This window comes from Ursus americanus, chromosome 14 (assembly GCF_024610735.1).
Source record: "Ursus americanus isolate L20-20 chromosome 14, mUrsAme1.1.p, whole genome shotgun sequence".
NCBI classification, from domain to species: Eukaryota; Metazoa; Chordata; class Mammalia; order Carnivora; family Ursidae; genus Ursus; species Ursus americanus.
The window spans coordinates 3667416-3688745 of NC_142140.1; the positions used below are offsets into that span (position 1 = coordinate 3667416).

The following is a 21330-nucleotide window of genomic DNA, read 5'->3' on the forward strand; positions in this document are numbered from 1 at the left end:
CTTTTATACATGGCTATCTCTGACCGCAAAATCAAGAAGTGACGGGACAAGGGGCGCCTGGGTGGCACAGCGGTTAAGCGTCTGCCTTCGGCTCAGGGCGCGATCCCAGCGTTGTGGGATCGAGCCCCACATCAGGCTCCTCCGCTATGAGCCTGCTTCTTCCTCTCCCACTCCCCCTGCTTGTGTTCCCTCTCTCGCTGGCTGTCTCTATCTCTGTCAAATAAATAAATAAAATCTTTAAAAAAAAAAAAAAAAAAAAAGAAGTGACGGGACTGTGCCTGCTGCTTTACGGGCCTGTCACCCCATATTATCCCACAACCACCCTGGACACGGGCCCTGCCGGTGCCCACACCTACAAGATGGTTGTGCCCTGGAAATCGAGACAAGAAGCCCACTGGGTCCTCCAGCGGGAAGTGGCAGAGCTGGGATTCAAACCGAAGACAGCAGGATGAATCATCGAACAGTACATCGAAAACTAACGATGTCCTATACAGTGGCTACGTGGACATAAAAACAAAACAAACAAACAAACAGAAACAAAGAGAGCAGGAGCACTTTTACTGGACCCTCCTAGTCCTGTCCGTCGACTTTCCTACCAAGCAACCTGCTCCCGGAGCCTGTGGGCATGGCCACATCCCCACCCGCCAGCAAAAGAGAGGAAGGGAGGAGCAGAGACCGCAGCCCTGCTCACATTCCTCCTGGGTCCCCGCTCAGGGCCTGCCCCAGGAGGCGTCAGGGACAAGGGCCAGGAGGAATTTCAGCTAGAACATCCTTAGAATTCCTAAGAATTCCGACGGGAACTCTAAAAGGGAGGCAACTGGTCCACTTCCTGTGTTAGGGTGTCTTCTGTGTGTTCTAATAAGATCCCAAGAATCTGCCCTACAGCAGAGGGTTCTCGAAGTGTGGCCCCTGGACCATCAGTGTCACCTGCCAACTCCAAATGACTGGCCCCACCCCAGAGCTGCTAAATCAAACTCTGGGGGGTGGGCCCGGTGCTCTGAGTTTGAACAGGCCCTCTGGGTGATTCCAGTGCCCGCTGGAACTGAGAATCCCTTAGCATACACACAGCCCATCTCCTTGTGCTCTAACTGCGGGAAGTGCGGCCGCACCGGGCTTCGCTTCTTGAGGGTGATATGTTCAGAACACGGCAGCAGCGCATCAAGGGCCCACGCCGTAATAAGATCACGCCGTTGCGCAATGAAGCACTATCCCTTCCTGCTGTTTTATGAAGCACTAGCTTCCTCCCTTACTTAAAGTTCTCCAAACGAATAGGCCATTTTGGGAAATGAATATACTGATTCACAAAAGATCTTGCACAACAACGTAATTACAAAATCCTAAGACAATGAAAATAAGGGGCTTGTTTGACTCTTTAAATACCTCTTATAATGCAGAACTCGCTACTTGTGAGAAGCACTGAATGCGGAGGGCTTTGCAGATGCTAAGGGTCACTGTCTATCTGTAAAAATAGGAAGGCTGTTCTTGGGACACCAGAGCAACCCATCTACCATCTGCAGAGGGTAAAGGGCCATCACCGAGGCTTCCCTTCTGTAAGCCGAGAGGCCCACGTGCTTCTAGGAGACAGGCTCTGTGACCGTCCTGACCCCTGGCTGACCCTCCGGATGTGCTTCTAATCCCCCCCACCCCAGGTAGGTTCCAGGGATGACCATGGAGCTCCTAGAGTGGTGGATCTGAGCCCAGGAGGATGGAGAGCTCACTTGCCCGCCTCTGGCTCCGGCCCCTGCTCACGCAGCCCATGTGAGCTATTTCTGGGCAGCCACGGCTCAGGGGAATGCTGAGTTCCAAGCCCCTCTGACACCTGGGTCACCGACACCAGCCTATTCAGGTGATTCTCCCAGCCTCAGTGCATTTTATTTCTGTCCCTTCTGTTCCACTCGCTCAAACTCTTTCCAACACCAATTCCCTCAGTCAGCATGGCCTGCCCACATTTTGTTCTGTCTGATAATTTGGTTACTATGCTAGTCATATCTTCAAGCAGTACAAACACCAATAGGACTGAGAACTGAGGGGAGAGACCTGTGGCCACCGCCCTTGGAAACACTGCCCTCCAGGAAACACACATCCCCCTGTGATGAGCTCCAAGGGCCCCTCTCCACCCTCTCCTGTCCCCACCTGTAAGATGTTTGCAGAGTAACCACTGAACTGGCTGCTGGGCTCTGTGCTCCAGGAGGGCAGGAATCCGGGCTGTATACGCAGCCTCCAGTAGACCACAGCACTGAGTAGGTGCTTAATAAATGGGCTTGCAAGAACGTGAGTCACCCAATAAAGGGAGGCAGACAGAAGGGAAATAAAGGTATGGAAGAAAAGAAGAAAAATTACATTTTTAAAGAAGGAAAACTGAAAAAAAAAAAAGAGAAAGAATAAACGTGGGGTTATAATTTTCTGCGTGTTAATAAGTCCAGGTAACTGGCCTCTAACCTAGAATTCTCTAAACCAAAGCGGGATGCCACATGAGATAGAAGCTGAAATTCATGTCCCGGTCATGCCATCAGTCCTGACTTCCCTGTCTAGTCAACTTGTTTAAAATGACAGTGATGTGAATTATATCTCAATTAAAAAAAAACAAGCCCAATCCGTCTAAAACAAATGACCAGAGTTTCCATTTTTATGACTAGTTCACGGTAGACCTTTGCTGGCTCGGTTCTCAAGGTTTCCATCTGGAATCCACTCCACGCTTACGTCAACCAGAACCATCAATCACACAGGTGTGCTCATTTTTGGAGGAATTTTCCACCTTGCTTCCCCATTGATGAAAGGGAGGCAACATTCGTATTTCCTGCCCTGGGCTATCTTTCGTGTGCCCCGACACAGTTTTCTGGGGGCCTTGGGATGTGTTATTCCTCTGGACTATGACACCAGAACTAATCCAGGGTGAGCTCTCAAGACCTCTTCATTAAATCACCCACCCTTAACCAAGCCGACTGCCCTCCCAGGTTGGGGCGCAGCCCTCAGATCCCTGGCCAAGCGCCCCCGCCCTGCTTCCTACTCAGAAGGAGCCTATTCTCAGCTTCCATGGTCTGAGGGGCAGAGGGCTCTTCCCCACGGTAACTTCTGACCAGATCCACTGCTCCCAGGTGAGGCAGTGTCTTTCATGCCATCTATGGAACAAAACCCAAGTTTCTTGGCTACTGAAGCATCTATTCAGTTCTTACACAACACCCTGCATCACAGACAGAGGGACCCTCCAGCCTGGGGAGGCACCTGCCTGCAAAGCCCTCGGACAGATGTGTGACTCTTGACATCCTGTGCTCTGGCCATGAAACATAAGCTTTTTTTTGAAAATGATAATAGGAATCGTTCTTTGGAGGCTGCATGAAGAACACTCACCGTATACAATGCATCACAGGCACAGAGCACTCTAGAATTTCCAGAACAAATCCACATCCGCTAATTAATTTTGCCCTCACAGCATAGGCAGAAAGGCCGCCAGGTATCTGAAGGAGAAACTGAGCCCTAAGGGGGGGCGCAGTGGCCGGCCAAGGCTGGCCAGCAGTCTGTGGTTGACCAAGGGCATAACCTGCTCCAATGTGAAGCTCACAGCTTCTGACGTTGTCAAAACAAAGGGATGGATATACACCCAAAAGGACTGAAAGATACTTTTCAAGAATCTTGAAAAGATACTTGCACACCCATGCCCCTAGCGGCATTGTCACAATAGCCACGGCGCAGAGGCACCCCAAGCCCATCGACAGATGAATGGATAAGCATTTGACAAATATGAACATACATACACCGGACTATTATTCAGCCTTAAAAAGGAAGGAAGCTCTGACACACGCTACAACATGGACGAGCCTTGAGGGCATACGGCTAAGTGAAATAAGCCAGTCACGAAAGGATAAATACGGCAGGATTCCTCTTCTAGGAGGTCCCTAGAGACGTCAAGTTCATAGAGACGGAGAGTAGGATGGTGGCTGCCAGGGGCTGGGGGAGGACGAACGGGGAGCTAGTGCTGAATGAAAACTGAGTTTCAATTCTGGGAAGATGAAAAAGTTCCAGAGATGGATGGTGGGGATGGCTGTGCACCAACGTGAGTACACTCAGTGCCACCAAACCACCCACTTAAAAATGGCTAAAATGGTAATTCTATGATGTGTATTTTACCACAGTAATCAAAAGGGGAGCCTCTGCCGCGACTCCCACGCTGAGTCAGCGACCCACCTGTCATCTTCCCTTGCCTGATCTTCTGCACCTTGTAGCGAATGGAGGTCCCCACCATCAGGTAGATGTCGTAAGCTGGGTTCAGAAGGATGTTCTCCAGAATCAGCAGCCTGACCTCCGCGGGGCGCACGTGCTTGGAAGAAAGAGGAGGGGAGAAAAAATGAGGTGGGGGAGGGGTGCTGGGCTGGTGCAGTCGGTTAAGTGTCTGACTCTTGATATCGGCTCAGGTCTTGATCTCAGGGTCGTGAGTTTGGGCCCCACACTGGGCTCTGCACCCAGCAAGGAGCCTACTTATTAAAAAAAGAAGAAGAAAAGAAGAAGAAAAAGAAGAAGAAGAAGAAGAAGAAGAAGAAGAAGAAGAAGAAGAAGAAGAAAGAAAAGAAAAGAAAAAGTGAGGTGGGGCTGGGGAACGGGGAGCAGTGTGGGCAAGAGAAGAGAATTTTGAACTCCTCAGGATGCTTATGTGGGGACAGAGAAGTTAGGGGTCAAAAAACAAGGCAATATGCTCAGAGCCCCACACCTTCAGACCCTCGAAGCCGCAGGGGAACCCTGTGTGCTCAGTGGCCACTGAACAGTACTGAGCAAGTCACTTTACATTATGCACGTTATAGCTCAATGTACCATCATCACCGTTACACAGAAAGAAGAGTGAGGAGTGATATCCACGGATACTGTGGCCACCAGGGGCTCGGGGACTCCACCCACAAAAGCCCAAAGGCCAGGGAGCTTGGGAAGCCACGGGCAAACCTGAAAAGGGGGAGAGACGCATGTCCCTGATGAATGCTCAGCCCTCCCCTGTCTGATGCCCCCCCCCCCCACCGCCATGCTGGGACCTCCTCATCAGGAAAAGGCATGAGAGACTTGACATGGGAGAAAGACCACCAGTCTCGAGTCCAGCGCACCCCTCGGGTTACTGAAGTCTGGGGGGGCCTGCACCTTCCCCTGCCTTTGATCTTTTGGCAACTCTTCAAGTTGGAGAAAACTCAGCAAAGAGCATGACTCATCCACAGAAATGCAAATACATTGTCTCAGGTGGAGGTGCGGTCCATTATCATCCTGTGGATACTGACCGGTCCTGCTTCTGTTCCTAAACTCTTGGGGTTCTCCTTTGCCCCAGCTGTAACATCTTACAGGTTTCCTCACTTACTAGTAAGTTACATAGCATCTTTGATTCACCCAAAGATCAAAAGCACCCTGGGCTCTGCGGTGGGAGCTTTCCAGCGAGGCAGGGCAGCCGGCCGTGCCGGATCACCAGGCAGGACAAGGGGGAGTTCCAGCTCAGGGGTGGGGCGGGCTGGGCTCGGGCCCAGAATCAAAGAGGCAAACGGTCTCCAAACATGTAACTGCAGGGTGCCACAGGGTGAACCCCTGAAATACGGCATGTCCCGTGCTTCTAAAACCCTCCAGGACCCCCGGCCTACTGGCTAAACCCCTAGACAGTGAATCAGGAGGTGTTCTCTCATCTGTCACTTTAGAAATTCAACGGCGCACGGAGTACCACACCCTCCCGCGTGAGCTCCAGGGACCAGGCAAACGAAGAGAAGATGTCACGGTTGTAGTTCAAAGGAGGCAGGGCAGATGTGTGCCCACAAGAACAGGGAAAGAACCAGGGCCTCTCCTTTCTGCTGCCCTCCCCCTCCCCCCTCCGCGGTCGGGTGCTGACGAGAAACAGGTGCTAGTGGGGCCAGGCCGACCGGGGTGGGATGACGTGAGGTGAGGAGCCTTAGCCCTCCACAGATGGGACCACCAGTGGGGCTCAAAGTGGGGCCCAGGAAGAGACAGTGTGGCACATATCTGGAAGCCCCCAGTTTTTTCAGAGCCCCAAATGCTTGGATGCCTCTGTCCACTGGGACGGGGGCGGGGGGATTTGTTGAAAACCAGCGGGTTAATGAGCATCCCACTGCTCCTGGACCTCCCTCAAAAGTGACAACGGACCAACTACTTCGTGACTCTGGGGATGGTACACTCTGGTCCCCCAACTACCTCTCTCGAAAGCTGTGGCCCCCGAAACACCAAACTCAACAAACAGAAATACGGAATCACACCCCAAAGTGCCCATTTCATGAGCAGTGGAACTTCCACAGTAGCACTCCTGAGTGTGTGCCGCGTGTGGGCCACCCCGGGAAGCCCCGTGCCCCCGAGCCCCGGGGCCCCACCTTGTAGACGGCCTCCTGGATACGCGCCTTGAGCTTGGAGCTCCCGGTCTTCATCCCGGACACCAGGATGGTGTCCCCCTGCTTGGCCACCTTCTCCATCTCAGAGATGTAGGAAGGAGGGATGTACGTGGACTCCAAGAACGTGAGGATTCTGGAAAAGGAATGTGTCATCAGACCTGACTGTGGAAGCAAAGACCCTGACGGATTCACTGTCTGTTGGCACCTCCCGGGAGGTGGTGCGCTACTCGGTGCTGCTTAGGAATGTGTCCCTGAACCTTCCTACGTCAGAACTGCCCACCTCCTTGTGAAAAATGCAGAATCTTGGCCCCTGGCCCAGGCCTTTGTCCACACGAAGTCTGGCGCTGTGCCTTTATAATCTGCAGGTGGTTATGGTAGACCCTGAACTACGAGGACCACCTGCTTAGTCAAAATGCTTCACTCTCACAGGTGTGACAGGTGAGGCCCACGGAAACTAGGAAGCAGGCCTGAGAGCACACACCCAGCCGGGGTGGTGCCAGCAATGCCCTCCAGGCTCCCAGGGTTCCCTGCGACATCCTGCCCACCCCTCTGGGCCAGCTCCGGCCACTGGGAAATGGTGCTCCGTGACCCTCCCTCCAGTGTCAGGAAGAGGGGATCACATCCATTGTATCGTCCCTGGGGTTGGGCTGGGGGGAGAAGCCCCACGTCGGGAGAGCAGTAGGGATGCAGTGACCCCACAGTGTAGGCGGGAAGCAGGGCTGGCTTGAGGGACCCTTTCCCAGCAGTCTCTGTCCTGCGGCCCGTGATTTACGGGTCAGCCCGCCTTCCGCTTCAACGAGAGCAGCGCACTGGACACGCTTCCACTCTCCCCAAGATCTGCCGGCTGCTGTAGCACGCGGTGACTGATTTCCTTGTCTGGTTTTACCAGGTGTCACGTCCTGATTTTAATGAAGACCCAGGACACTCTGGTTGCAACCTGCCTTAGTGCCTTCGATTCCGCTTAGCATTCAGCTCCCGGACGGAGGGCCTGGAGCTCAGGAACACGCCGGCTGCACGGCCTGCGGCAGGGAACCAGCGCTCCCTGAACATCTAGCGTGTGTCAGGCCCAGAGAGGGGCTCCGAATACCGTGCTGACCCGCACAGCCACCCTCACGGGCAGCCGCGATAACCCCTCCCTCCGACAGAGGAAGGTGCGGACGCCCAGATGCCCCGTGTTCCTTGATGGCGACGGCAGGCAGAAAGTGACCAGGCCAGGCCGGGAATCCAGGTCTCTTTGACTGTACGGCCCAGGTTCCTGGCTTCGCGAGACACCAGAAATTCCAGAGCTCATTCAGAAGACAAACGCTGAGGGTCCCATTCCCCCCAAAGAGCTCTGACCCAAAAGGGCAACCCAGCTTGCAGTGTCAGGGCGTGAGGATGTCTGCCACGGGGACAGGCACGGGCTAAGCCGTGATGCTTCCTGAAGCCCCGAGCTGGACTTTTCAAGGTGTAAATGAAAGACCAGATTCGTAACTGCCCACAAAATACTTATTACCTGCAAGGTGGTAAGACAGTGACTTCACGGTGGGGCACCTGGGCAGACACCACCCAACCCAAGTGATGACAGTGAACGTCACCCGTGATAGACCCACAAAATCACAGTAAGAGGCAGTCAGGAGAGTGCGGCAGCTCACCTCCATGGTCCCCCTGCCAAAGACGCAAAGCTCTGAGTCTCGTCAGGAGGGAGCAGCAGATAATCCCGAAATGAGGGACAGTCCACAAAATCACTGGACTCTAATCTTCACAAGTATCACGGTCCCAAAGAAAGTCCAAAGAACTGTCCTAGGCTGACAGGGACAGGACAACAGACCGCAGGTGACTCTGGCTGGGTTTCTTGCCTCATACGGAGGCTATAGCTGGGACAGACTGGCAAGGAGTGAATGAGGTCTGATGACTGTAGGCATCAGTGTTCCTCTCCTCACTCACACTGATGACGTTGCGGAAATGCCAGAAAATGCCCTTAATGGTAGTAAATGCACATTAAAATAACTAGGGACATCAGGCCGGCTCTCAAATGGTTCAGGGACACCACATTTTGTACTCTACTTGCGACTTTTCTGTAAGCTGAAAACAGCTGCAAAAATTTTTAAAGGGGCACTTGGGTGGCTCACTCAGTTGAGCGTCCGCCTCCAGCTCAGGTCATGATCCCAGGGTCCTGGGATGAGCCCCGCATCGGGCTCCCTGCTCAGCGGGGAGCCTGCCTCTCCCTCTCCCTCTGCTGCCGCTCCCCCTGCTTGTGCTCGCTCTCTGTCAAATACATAAATAAAATCTTCGAAAAAATTTGTTTTTTAAATTAAGTCTTCCTCTGGAGCTAGAGAGCATAAACCTAAGTGAAATAAATCAGTCAGCGGAAGACAAACACCACATGATGTTACTCATAAGTGGAATTTAAGAAACAAAATAAACAAGGAAAGGAAAAAGAAAAGAGAAAGAGAGACAACCCAAGAAAGAGACTCAACTATAGAGAACTTGTGGTTACCAGAGGGGAGGTAAGTGGAGGGATGGGTGAAATAGGTGGTGGGGATTAAGGAGGGCACCTGTCGTGAGGAGCACTGGGGGATGTATGGAAGTGCTGAATCATTATATTGTACACCTGAAACTAACATAACATTGTGTGTTAATTATACTGAAATTAAAATAAAATTTTATAAAGATTATAAGGGAATATTAAAGAAAATTAGACCCTCTTCCCTTAAAAGAGACTTTAAAATTTTATTTAATAAGGCCTGAGGCAATGCAGGATAGCAGGGGATATGAGCCCAGTCCTTGCGTCTGCACCAGCACTGGCCAACGGGACTCCTGCTTCACATTTGCTCGGTGCAATGTGTAGTAACCACTAGTCACAGAGCTAACAAGCACGTGAAACAGAGCCAGTACATCCAAGCAACTGGAGTTTTCGTTTTCTCCCATTTAAATTTAAATAGCCAGGGTTGGGTTGGGTTAGTGGCCACCATATTGGATAGTGAAGAGTTATATAGATCTGAGTTCAAATTCTAGCTCCGCCACTTACCAACCTGACAAGTGGCTTAAACCTTTGTTTCTATGTCTGAAAAATGGCAAAAATGGTGGTACAGAGCCCATATGGCTATTGGGAGGATTGAGGGAGTCAAGATGCCTAACAAGCCCATCTCCTAACACAGCCTCTTGCACCCGTGAGGGCTGTCACTGCTGGAATGCCTTCCTAGCCACAACCTGTCTCCCCTTTAACTCACCCCAGGTTGGAGTGCTGCCCTCTGAGGCCACGTGCAACACTTCCCAGAACCCTGTACCAGCTTCCATTATCTGGAGCAAGGTTTCTCTTCCACAGCTGGGCATGCCAGCCTCCTCGACAACGTCCCACAGAGCGCACCCCAGGGGGCTGCAGAAGCAGCAAGGTTCCCTCACAGCTGTGGGAGCCGAAATGCTCTTCCTTCCTCAGTCACGGGGAATGCTGGCCAGCATCCCGGGAACTGCCCTGGGCTCCTTGCTGGTGGTGGTGATGATGATAAAAGCCCCCAGCCTGCATGGAGCCAACCGACAGCCCCCTTCCTGCTTTCCTGCAAAGGTGAGGCGCCTCTTACCGCAGGGCGTTGTGGGAGTCTGAGAACCCGTTGGCCTCCGTGTCCTTCATGATCGTCCAGTCAAAGACCAGCCCAGCCAGGGTGCTGAACGTGTTCCCTGCAAGAGCAGATGGAGGGCAGGGGGAGCAGAAATGCATCAGAGTTCACGCCTGGGGCCAGGAGGGAGGGAAAAAGGTACTCAGCGGCACCCCTCTGCAAAGCAGGTGTTATGCCTCCATTTCAGGAAAGGGAAACTGAGACCTAAAGGATCAGACCATGAGGGGCTCTCCCGGGATGCGAACTCAAACCTGCCTCAGGTAAGCACTTGGATTCTTCCCACAGTACCTCCAGCCTCTGACGGCTCCTAACAGGCTCCGTGCAGCGTGTAACACCACCACCCCTCAGGTCTGTAAGGACTTTACAGTTTAGGTGCGCTCCCAAGACCTGAGTCATTCGTTCCTTCTTACTCTCCCTCTTCAGGGAAAGAAGCCGGGGATGAAGGGCAGCATCTTGTCTCTTCGCCTGGATGCCAAGACTCCCAGGCTGCCAGCGTGAAGGAGTGGGCAGGCCACCCAAGCTGGCCATAGCTCTGCAGTCCGGCTTGCTGTCTGTGAGCCTTCTGACAGGATGTCAGGACAAGTGAGCCCAACCAGGGACCGGACAATGATTTTGGAGACAGGACTCAGAGTGGGTCCTAACACTCTGGTCTAAGTACAAGGTCTGGTTCCGCGTCCCGCGCTACAGCGGGAGATGGAAACCGGTGGCTCTGAGGTCTGATCTCTGAGGAGCTGCGGCTTTCCTTTTACCTAGGCAATGCTGCTTTTACATTTTTTGAGTTATTTCCCATCGTTTCAAATGAAGAAATGCAACATATAAATCCAGCTTCTAAGTTCTCTTGAAAAGTCTACAGAGCCGACCTCCTGGACCCTAGTCCCTCTGGGGACTGGTGGCTGGCTTAGCCTTGCTAGAAGGGACCATGGTCTCGGATTTGCCACACTCCCCACCATGCCCTATTGCTTCCTGCCCCCGGCCCCCTAGTCTTCATCTATATTCCCTGTCTGGCCAGCAACCCAAATAAGAACATCTGGGGTCTAGAAAAGCTCTTTCTACAGTGCAAAGGGCAAGGCATTTAGAGTCAGGCAGGCCCCAGGTCCTGCCCCCACCCTTCCCCCCGTGAGATCTCAGAAGCCAAATGAAGCAGCGCTCAGCAAAAGCTCCAGAAAACTGGGCTGCTGTCTTTGCCATTACTTTTAGGAAAACACAGAGTTACTCTGCAACCCAGCAATTCCACTCCTGGGTATACAAGCTAGAGAAATGAAAAACCACGTCCACACGAAGATTGCACGTGAATATTCACAGCAGCATTATTCACAACAGTCAAAAGGTGGAAGCGACCTCAAAGTCCATCAACAGATGACTGCATAAACAAATGTGCCCCAGCCATACCACGGGGTGGCACTTGGCCATAAAAAGGACGGAAATACTCGGTACGACAGGAATGCACCTTGAAAACACGCCAAGTGAAAGAAAGGCTCAAAGACCATACATTGTATGATTCTATTTATAGAAAATGTCCACAATAGACAAATCTATATACACCAAACGTAGTGGCTGCCAGGCGCTGGAGAGAGGAAAGAACGGGAAGTCACTGCTCAGGGGTACTGGGGTCCTTTTCCATAGTGATGAAAATGTTCTAAAATTAGCTAGTGGTGATAGCTGTACAACTTGGTGAACATATTAAAAACCATCGAACTGTATACTTTAAATGGATGAATTTCAAGGTATACAAATCTTTTTTTTTTTTTAAGTAACTTAAGACAGGAAATAAAACAGAGTGGTCAAGAGCAGGTGGTCAATAAAGTTTTATTAGAACACAGCCACGATGCATCCTGTAGGACTGCTTTAGAGCGACAGTGGGAGGGCTGAGTAGCTGTAGCAGAGACGGTCTGGCCAGCAGTCTAAAGCATGTACTCCCTGGCCCTTCACAGGAGAAGTCTGCTGAGCCCGGGCCAGGGGAGTGGAGTCAGGGACGAGGCTGGAGCTCAGACTCTGGTTCCGCTACATACTAACTACATGTCATCCCCCTGCACGCACGTGTGTGTGTTCACACTCTGTGCCTCTGTCTCATGATCTGGACGTGAATGAGGTTAGAGCATGCAAGGAGCTCAAAGGAGTGCCTGGCCCCGGTGTGGCATCCAGCTTGGTCATCTGTTCCCACGGTCAATGAGTCATCCCCGCAGAGCCCTGCAGAGGGGCTCCCATCATCTCACGGCACGAACCCCTTCCCCAGCTCCCTCTGCTGTAAGAGCAAGTGCAAGTCCCATGTGGGACACATAAGACCCTTTATATCCTGCCTGCCCCACCCTGCCGCCCTGCTGTGAGTTTAGTCTTCTCCAGAATCAAATGGGCTTCTGAAGTGGGCAAACACCATGCTCTTCATGGCCTGGTCAAACATGTCCCTAAGAAACCGTCCTGACTTCTGTCCCCCACACCCAACATCCAATCTTCCCCGGGTCGCCTTACATCTGATTTGCTGACAAGCAGCAGCTACTGAGATGCATGTGGGCCCCCCTACAGCCTGAGCCGCTGGGGCAGAAGCCAGCCCTTCCTTCCCAGCACCTGGCAGGATGACCAGCAGGCACAGCTACTCAGATGCCACCTGGCTCACTGAGCCCCGCTCCGCGCTGCCCGGCGCTAAGCCCTGTACACACTTCTCACCAAATCCTTGCAACCCCGCATGAGCACCACAATCTCAATTTCATAGACCAGAAAACAGTCCAGAGAGGTAAGGCAGCTTATCTGGTAAAGGAAGAGACGGGAAGGAGGAACCCGACTAATGCTTTAGAACAGCGATGTTGTCCTCAGGGGACACTTGGCAATGGCTGGAGATACTTTTGCTCAGCAAAACTTGGGGAGTTCTGGGGCGCCTGGGGGGCTCAGTCGGCTGGGCGTCTGTCTTTGGCTCAGGTCATGATCCCCGGGTCCTGGGATCGAGCCCCACATCGGGCTCCCTGCTCAGCGGGGAGCCTGCTTCTCCCTCTGCCTGCTGCTCTGCCTACTTGTGCTCTCTGTCTCTGTCAAATAAATAAACAAAATCTTAAAAAAAAACAAACTTGGGGAATTCTACTACCTCTCGTGGGCGAAGGCCAGGGATGTTGTACCCTACAATGCACCAGACAGCCCCTACCACAAATAATCACCCAGCCCCAAGTGTGGGTACTACCTAGGCTGGGAAATTCTAATCTAGAGAATTTTATTTTTAAGTAGAGGGAGCTGCAGTGGTCAGGGAAGATTTCAAAGACAAGGTGAACCAAGGACCGGGCTTAAGTTTTGGGAGATCCCTCGTCGGAAAGACATCTGTTGCCGAGTTACTTTCTCCGACGGGAATTTAACCTACAAATTTCCCTTTGCTCAGCTTCCCAAGAGGTCAGGCTGCAGCCAAGACAGCCCAAGAAGAGATCGTCTAAGAACCCCAGAACAAGCCAGTACTGGACTCCAGTGAGGTAAAGTGAATGATGGTGCTCGGGCCAGCAGAGATGTGAACTGGCACGTGCGCACGTGTGCGCCCCGCAGTCTGGACCAGGAAGCCAACCCCAGCCCTCAAAGCCGGGCAAGGAGAACACTCCCACTGTTTCCAGCGTGGTGACCCAGTGAGCCTCTCCCAGCTTCCCACTGCTTCCAAGACACCGGATGTCAGCTTCCCAAAGATGCACGTTACCCAGCACGGTCCTGGGCACAGGCACGGCATCGGCCTCCGGGGACTGCCAAACCTCTCATCTCATGGGCCCTGCCGCAGAGGCCAAGGAGTGCAGCCCTCCGAGGGCCTGGGGGCCCCTCAGACGGGTCCAGCACCAACTCAGCCAACCTGGCTGGAGCCGTCCTCCTTTGGGGAACAGCAGGGCTGGACGTGAGGGGACAGAGAAGCAGACTGCCAGGGGCACAGCCTCACCTTCTGAGTCCAGAGCCTGGATCTTCAGCTCCAGGGGCGAGTCCTCCAGGTAGAGTTCGCGGGTAGTGGAGACAATCTGAATGCCATGGATGAGGTCGACGATGGCATCACAGCGCAGGACCTGGCCTGTGGCTGGAGGGACGGGAATGGAGGGGTCAGCACGCAAGACGGTGCCCCGACCGCCCCCCGACCGCTGGGGTCTCTTGGGTCAGGTGCTCTCGCACTTTGGCAAAGGTGAGAGCAACGAACAAAACCACCACCATGAAATGCAGCAGGGAGAACCACACTGACCCTCAGCGTCCAAGCCGCTGACCGGCACACGGGCCTTCTGAAAGTTAGCACACACCTGTGCGGAGTAAGGGCTCAGAGGCATTTTCACTGCCCCTCTTGCACTCTGGCCACGTAGGCACCAGCATTTAAAGCTGCATGCGAGGGACGCCTGGGTGGCTCAGTCCCTTAAAGCAGTGTGCGAGAAAACTCCTCAGAGAAATTCTGGTTTTGTTTGGGGTGTGGCCATTAAGTTAGAAGACCGGGCAGGATACACTATGAGGAGGTAGCATCCAGAAAGATAATACTGTTCTGAATGCTTGTCCCTACGCTGAAATTAGGGATTGCACCCGCAGTTTGCTGGCTTACACTGGTGTCTTTACATAAGACTATCGGCCGTACTAGAGAATGAAAGGGCTGGGTGAGGAAGCACACAGACGTTTTTATTACCTCCATAGGTAAGATACAGAAATGGCATTACCCGGGGAATTCTCCAGTGTAAAAATAACAGCAGGTGACACAAAAGCATCCTGCCCATTCTCTAGGCACCGTAGAAAAGCTCTCGTGCACCATTCCTGGTACCTTCTTAGAAAGCACTACATCAAAAGCCTTAAAAGTACTCATATGTAGGGGCGCCTGGGTGGCTCAGTCGTTAAGCATCTGCCTTCGGCTCAGGGCGTGATCCCAGGGTCCTGGGATCGAGCCCCGTGTCAGGCTCCCTGTTCCCCTGGGAGCCTGCTTCTTCCTCTCCCACTCCCCCTGCTTGTGTTCCCTCTCTCACTGGCTGTCTCTATCTCTGTCAAATAAATAAATAAGATTAAAAAAAAAATAAACTACTCATATGTAAAACTAGGAATCTATCCTTGGTAGAAAATAACTTAAAAGAACCCAAAATTGTTCTCTGTACAAATATATTTATTTTTCTATATAATCTAAATGTCCAACAGAAGGGGACCCTTACAGGACAACCCCCTGTGAGGAATGGTATTCAGCCATTAAAAATAACCCCATAAAAATGAAAACTTCGTATTATGTTACATGGCAGGAAGCATGACAGAAAATGACATTATTGTCTTCTAAGCAGTTTACAACCATGATATGTTAAATTAAACATGGGCAGTAAAAGGTGTTGCAAACCTTTTTTTCATTTTGATTCGATACCCATTGAGGAGTTCCTTGGGTAACAATAATTTAGAAATGAAAGGCAGCCTCCCCGAGGGGGAAAACAGGACACGGTGATGGGGGGAGGGGCCGGGCGGGTCCTGCCTGAGCATCCTCTGACCCAACAGGAGAGAGAGCACTGCCTCGCTCACTGGCGGGCTGGTGGCCGAGGTCTCAGTGGGGTGTCTCCCGTCTCCTGCCCCCACCAGGGATTCCCACAGGGCCCTCAAAGCTCTTACTGATGTCCTCGGCGAAGATGATGCTGGTCAGGCGGGCAGGCTGGGACAGGCGGGCCTGCACCACTGCCTTCTGGGAGCACTGTGCTTTGTCCGCGCCCAGTGGCTCTATACTGGCCACCTCCGGCCGGGTCGATGACCTGTGGCAAGAAGGTCAGAATTTACCCTCTGGGGCTATTTACCCTCCGGAGCTATCCCAAGAGGCATAGCTGGGCCGTGAAGCCAAAGCTGGAGTTCCCCACCTGGGGCTCCGTCCCACCGTCCAACACAGAATAGAGGTGGGCAGTGTCCAGGATCTCCCCAGCTGGGGAGAAATGGGGCCTGCCTGACACCCCTCTCCTAAGAGCATGACCGCCTGAGTGCAGGGGACTTCTGCACGCACGCTTCCACTGTGAAATTAACCAGGACACCAAACACATGGGAGTAACCTCCATGTTCGGTAGATGGTCTGCGGAACTAGAAATAATTCTCTATCAGCGGGAAAACTGCCTCTGGTGTCTGGTGAGGAGGAACCGCCGTGTATCTCTGCTGACCTCTGGGCCGGGCCCGGCACGTGGCAGGCACCCAGCATTAGCCACCTCTAAGTAAGTCCCACAAACAGGGAGATCACCGACTGCCAAGGCAACAAGAATCGTAAAGTCCCGGCGTGCCCGGAGCCGACATTAAGGTGAAGATGGGGAGGTAGGCAGCTAACACATAAACAGACCAGTAAAATCTATGCGATGCCTTATGCCTTCCCACAGAGAGACAGGGCTTGACAGCAACACGATGGAGGGACGGCGTGACCGCGGGAGTGACCCTAGGTCAGCGCCAGCGTTTCTCACCTACGACACAGGCTAACGACAGTTTCGGGGTCGAGGCGGGATGGGAAGGAGTGGGTCTGAGCAGAGCGGATAATCCGCAGGGAGTGCTGAGTGAGCGTGTGCCATTATAGTTCTCTGCAGACAGGGTGCTCCAGGGAGGCCTCTCAGTGCCTACCACACAAAGATTTGGTGTTTCGGGCAAGGTCCCGAGGTGGGAGCAGCCGGGAGCAGCCAGGAGCGCTCCCAGAACAGGAGGGCTAGTGCGACCTGAGGCCTGGGACTCAGGTCAAGGAGATGCACAGGGGCCGAGGTCAAGGAGATGGGAGGCGCTGGCCAGAGCCTGTGCTCCTAACCACCACCCCAAGCTGCTAATGGCTTTCGATGAGAATTTTTCAAAATATGGAGTCTAATCATCAGGGAAATGTAAATCAAAACCACAACGTGAGATTATCACCTCACACCTCACACCTGTTAGAATGGCTATCATCAAAAAGATAAGAGATAACAAATGTTGGCAAGGATGTGGGCAAAAGGGAACCCTCACGCACTGTGGGTGGGAATGCAAATTGGTGCAGTCACTGTGGGACACAGTATGGAGGTTCCTCAAAAAAGAAATTAAAAATAGAGCTACCCTATGATGCAAGTCCACTTCTGGGAATATATCCAAACTAAATGAAATCACTAACTTGAAAAGATATCTGTACTCCCATGTTTATTGCAGCATTATTCACAATAGCCAAGACATGGAAACAACCTAAGTGTCCATCGATGGTCAAATGGATAAAGCAAACGTGGAATACACACACACACACACGCACACACACACATACACACACATACACACACACACACGCACACACGCACACACACGCACACAGATACACACACACATACACACACATACACACACACATACACACATACACACATACACACACACATACACACATACACACACACATACACACACACACAGATACACACACATACACACACACAGATACACACACAGATACACACACACATACACACATACACACACACATACACACATACACACACATACACACATACACACACACACAGTGGAATACTACTCAGCCATAAAAAGAGAAGGAAATCCTGTCACTTGCAACAACATGGATGGACCTTCAGGGTGTTATGCTCAGTGAACCAAATCAGAGGAAGACAAACATTGTGTGATCTCACTTACACGTGGACTCAAAAAGCAACCAAACTCATAGAAACAGAACACGCTGGTGGCTGCCGGAGGTGGGGGATGAAGGAAATCAGCGAAGGGGATCAAAAGACACAAATTTCTGGTTGTAAATTCAATAAATCCTGGTGATGTAAGGTACAGCATGCTTACTATAGTCAGCACTACTGTACTACATATTTGAACTTTGCTAAGGAAAGAGATCTAAAAAGTTGTCCACACAAGAGAAGAACTGTAACTATGTATAGTGATGGATGGTAACTAGACTTACTATGGTCATTCTGCAACAGATACATGTATCAACCCATTATGCTGCACACCTTAAACTAATACTATGTTATACGTCAATTATAGCTCAATAACACTGGGGGGGAAAGTCCTTAAAGGAGATGGCAGGAGCTGGGGTCTGGGAGGCACTGGAGGCCACAGGCAAAGAGCTTAGATGCACTCTGAGAGCAAGCACCCAGCAGGGGATCTTAAGCAAGTCCCCCATCTAATCCGCCGCACACTCTACAAGCAGAAACAAGGTGTTGCCCTCGGGGGGGGGGGCTTACCGTGTAACCCAGGACCCAGGGAAGGGGTGTCCCCTGTGCAGAGTGTCCAGCACTCCCTGCTAGGGGCTGCACTCCGCAGTGCCCTGGACACAGCAGGCACTGCCCGTCTTTGCTTCCTTCCCAGCCCCTGGCTTAACCTCCCTGGAACACCATCGATCTGGGGTATTCAGAAAGAAACTTATTTAAAAAAATGCCTGGTGTTAAAAATGGTGTGAAACGCAGCCAAAAGACATCTCCAAGTCTTCCGGCTTGTCACCGAGCGTCTCTCCTGGGGCCAGGTAGGCACGGCAGCATCGCCACACACACCTAAGGACGCCGGCCTGGCACGCACATCACAGACCCACGCTGGGCAGCTGGCGGTGCGCCCGGAGACGGAGCGACACCTCCACTGAAAGTACCGGAACATACAGCTCCCCCGCCGTCACAGAAGGAGCCCCGAGCCCGAGGAAATGCACTGTGGTCTCCCCATAGAGGGATTTCTTCTGAGAGAAGAGCATGTCAGCGATGAAGGAAAGACGACAAAGTGGGGCAGGGACACACACCCGGGCAAGAAGGTGAGAGGAGGCGCCTGCGGCAGCGAGCCTCACAGCAGGCTGGGGATGCACCCCACTGAGCTGCTAGCAGCTCTGCGACTCTAAGATAGTCTTCTTTTCTCCTTTTCTTTCTTTCTTTCTTTTTTAAAGATTTTATTTATTTGAGAGAGAGAGCATGACAGAGAGCGAGCACGAGCATGGAGGGGAGCAGAGGGAGAAGCAGGCTCCCCACTGAGCAAGGAGCCCGATGGGGGACTCGATCCCAGGACTCTGGGATCATGACCTGAGCTGAAGGCAAATGCTTAACCGACTAAGCCACCTAGGCGCCCCTCTAAGACAGTTTTCAAAGGCCGTTAAACCACACACGCGTGCGCACACACACACACACACACACACACGTGTACACACACAGAACTGAGTGTGGAAACAAGAAAATTAGAAAACTCACACAGATCAGAAGAGACTAAGGAAGCAGGACAAGGAAAGACAATGTGGGATCCCAGACAGGATCCAGGAACAGAAGAACTTCCCCGGGAAAACTGAGACATGCAAACAGTCTAGACCAACGTCCCTGGTTGTGGAACCCGTGAACTTTAGGGGAAGCTGGGTAAAGGGTATAAGGAGATCTCTGTATTATCTCTGCACCTTTTCTGTAAATCTAAAATTATTCCACAATCTAAAATTTAAAAAAAAAAGAAAGGACAAGGGAGGGATGGATAAACGGGCAAACAGAGGATTTTTAGGGCATGAAACTATTCTGTATATTATATGGTGACCAAGTCGTCACACATTGTCCAAGCCCACAGAACGTACGACGCCGAGTATGAGCCATGATGGAAGCTATGGACTTTGGGTGACAATGATGGGCAGATGTAGGTGCACCGATTGCAATGCATGTTGACGGTGGGGACAGTGGCAGGGGACACGGTATGGGAAATCTCTGTAATTTTGGCTCGATTTCTGTGAAGTTGAAACTGCTGTAAAAAATAAAGTCTGCCTCAAAAGACAGTTCAGATTTCCTGCTTCTACGTTTGAGGAAGTGTGGTCTATGTCTTGTTCAATGGCCCCTGGGGGCCAGACCTCGGGGCTCCCGGTCTGGGCTGAAAACACCTCCCCACTCTCTGAATCTCAGTCCCCTCGAGAAGGAAACAGGGACAGCCACCTCTCCTCCCGCTGCCTCACAGCAGCGAGCTCCTCAGAGATGGAGAAGAACGGAGCTAGCCCAGGTGAAGCTGGAGAGGCCGGAGATTCTCTCGCCCGCATCCCCCAGCCCTTTCCCGGCAGCCTCAGTGCCTGGCTGGAGACGCCGCACCCCTCACTCCAGGCCAGGTTAAGTCCAGAGGCGGGCCTGAAAGCAGCCCTGTCCAAGAGAAGTATGGCAGATCACATTATTTATGTGATTTTAACCACCTTGTGAACAAAAGTAACAGGTGAAATGAATTTAATAGACTATTGTTTAGATCAATTTTGGGGCGCCTGGGTGGCTCCGATGGTTGGGCAGCTGCCTTTGGATAGGGCCATGATCCTGGAGTCCTGGGATCGAGTCCCATGTCGGGCTCCCTACTCAGTGGGGAGTCTGCTTCTCCCTCTGCCCCTCCCCCCACTTGTGCTCTCTCTCTCTCAAATAAATAAATAAAAATCTAAAAAAAAAAAGAAGAGTTTTAGGTTTGCACAAAATCGAGTGCTAAGTACGGAGAGCTCCCATACTCTCTCCCCACCCCCAACACACACTGCCTTTCCCTGTTGTCAACATGCCTCAAGGGAGGGCACACTTGTGACAACTGGGAACCCACACTGACACATCACTATCGCCCAGAGCCTCCAGTGTATGCGGGGCTTCATTCTCAGGGTCGTACCGTCTGCGTATGAGGACGTGTACCCACCGTCCATAACCTCACACCGAGCAGCTTCACCGCCCTAAAAGTCCTGTGCTCCACCAAGCCATCCCTATTTTTTTAAGTTCCTATTAAAAAGCCATATTTTTAAAGTAATAGGGACAACTGGGTGGTTCTGTCGGTTAAGCATCTGCCTTCGGCTCAGGTCGTGATACCAGGGTCCTGGGATCGAGCCCCGCGTTGGGCATCGGGCTCCCTGCTCAGTGGGGAGTCTCCTTCTCCCTCTCCCTCTGCCCCTCCCCACCACTTGTGCTCTCTCTCTCTAATAAATAAATTTAAAAAATAAAAATAAAGTAATAGGCAAATTCATCTTAACTATACCTATGATGTAACCCAACATATCCCAGACGCCATCATGCCGACAGACGGCCCGGCTGCCCTGCAGGCTCTCACTGCCACCCGAGCAGAGTGGCGAAGGCACAGGACCACCAGCTCTGAGGACCGGTCTGCAGGGGGACAGCCAGGCTGGCAGACGCTACTCTCGGTGCACCACGTGTCCCGGGGCTATCTTCTAAGCCCTGCCAAGGACCGGCCTGGGAGTGGGCGGGCACTGAGTGCTCTTAGCACCTCTTGAGAAAGTTCCCCCTCTTCGCACTTGGGGCTGATACAAGGGCGCTAAGTGCAGCCTCCAGATAAGACAACGCAGCTGCCCAGAAGGAGGCGCCCAGCCCACTCTGGGGCCTGCAGCGTGCAGGCTGTCCCCGTGTCCCAGCCAGAAGACAGCGGGATCCCGCACAGGGGAGGCTGCCTCCAGTCCCTGCACCTGCTTGCCTCGGCTAAGCGGGGACAATGGGAGCCACACTCCCTCCTCCCGGGGCAGC

At 52.4% G+C, this 21330-nt stretch overlaps 1 protein-coding gene across 1 annotated transcript in view; it reads right to left on the bottom strand.

The window, feature by feature from the left end:
- Positions 1–21330, bottom strand: part of NUP210 (nucleoporin 210) — a 103852-nt gene that overhangs the window by 69507 nt on the left and 13015 nt on the right. The window contains exons 2-6 of the mRNA XM_045812304.2: positions 15512–15648; positions 13845–13976; positions 9917–10013; positions 6339–6489; positions 4183–4315 (exon numbers count right to left, since the gene is read on the bottom strand). Coding sequence (XP_045668260.2) covers positions 4183–4315; positions 6339–6489; positions 9917–10013; positions 13845–13976; positions 15512–15648 — 650 coding nt within the window. The remainder of the gene's footprint in view (positions 1–4182; positions 4316–6338; positions 6490–9916; positions 10014–13844; positions 13977–15511; positions 15649–21330) is intronic.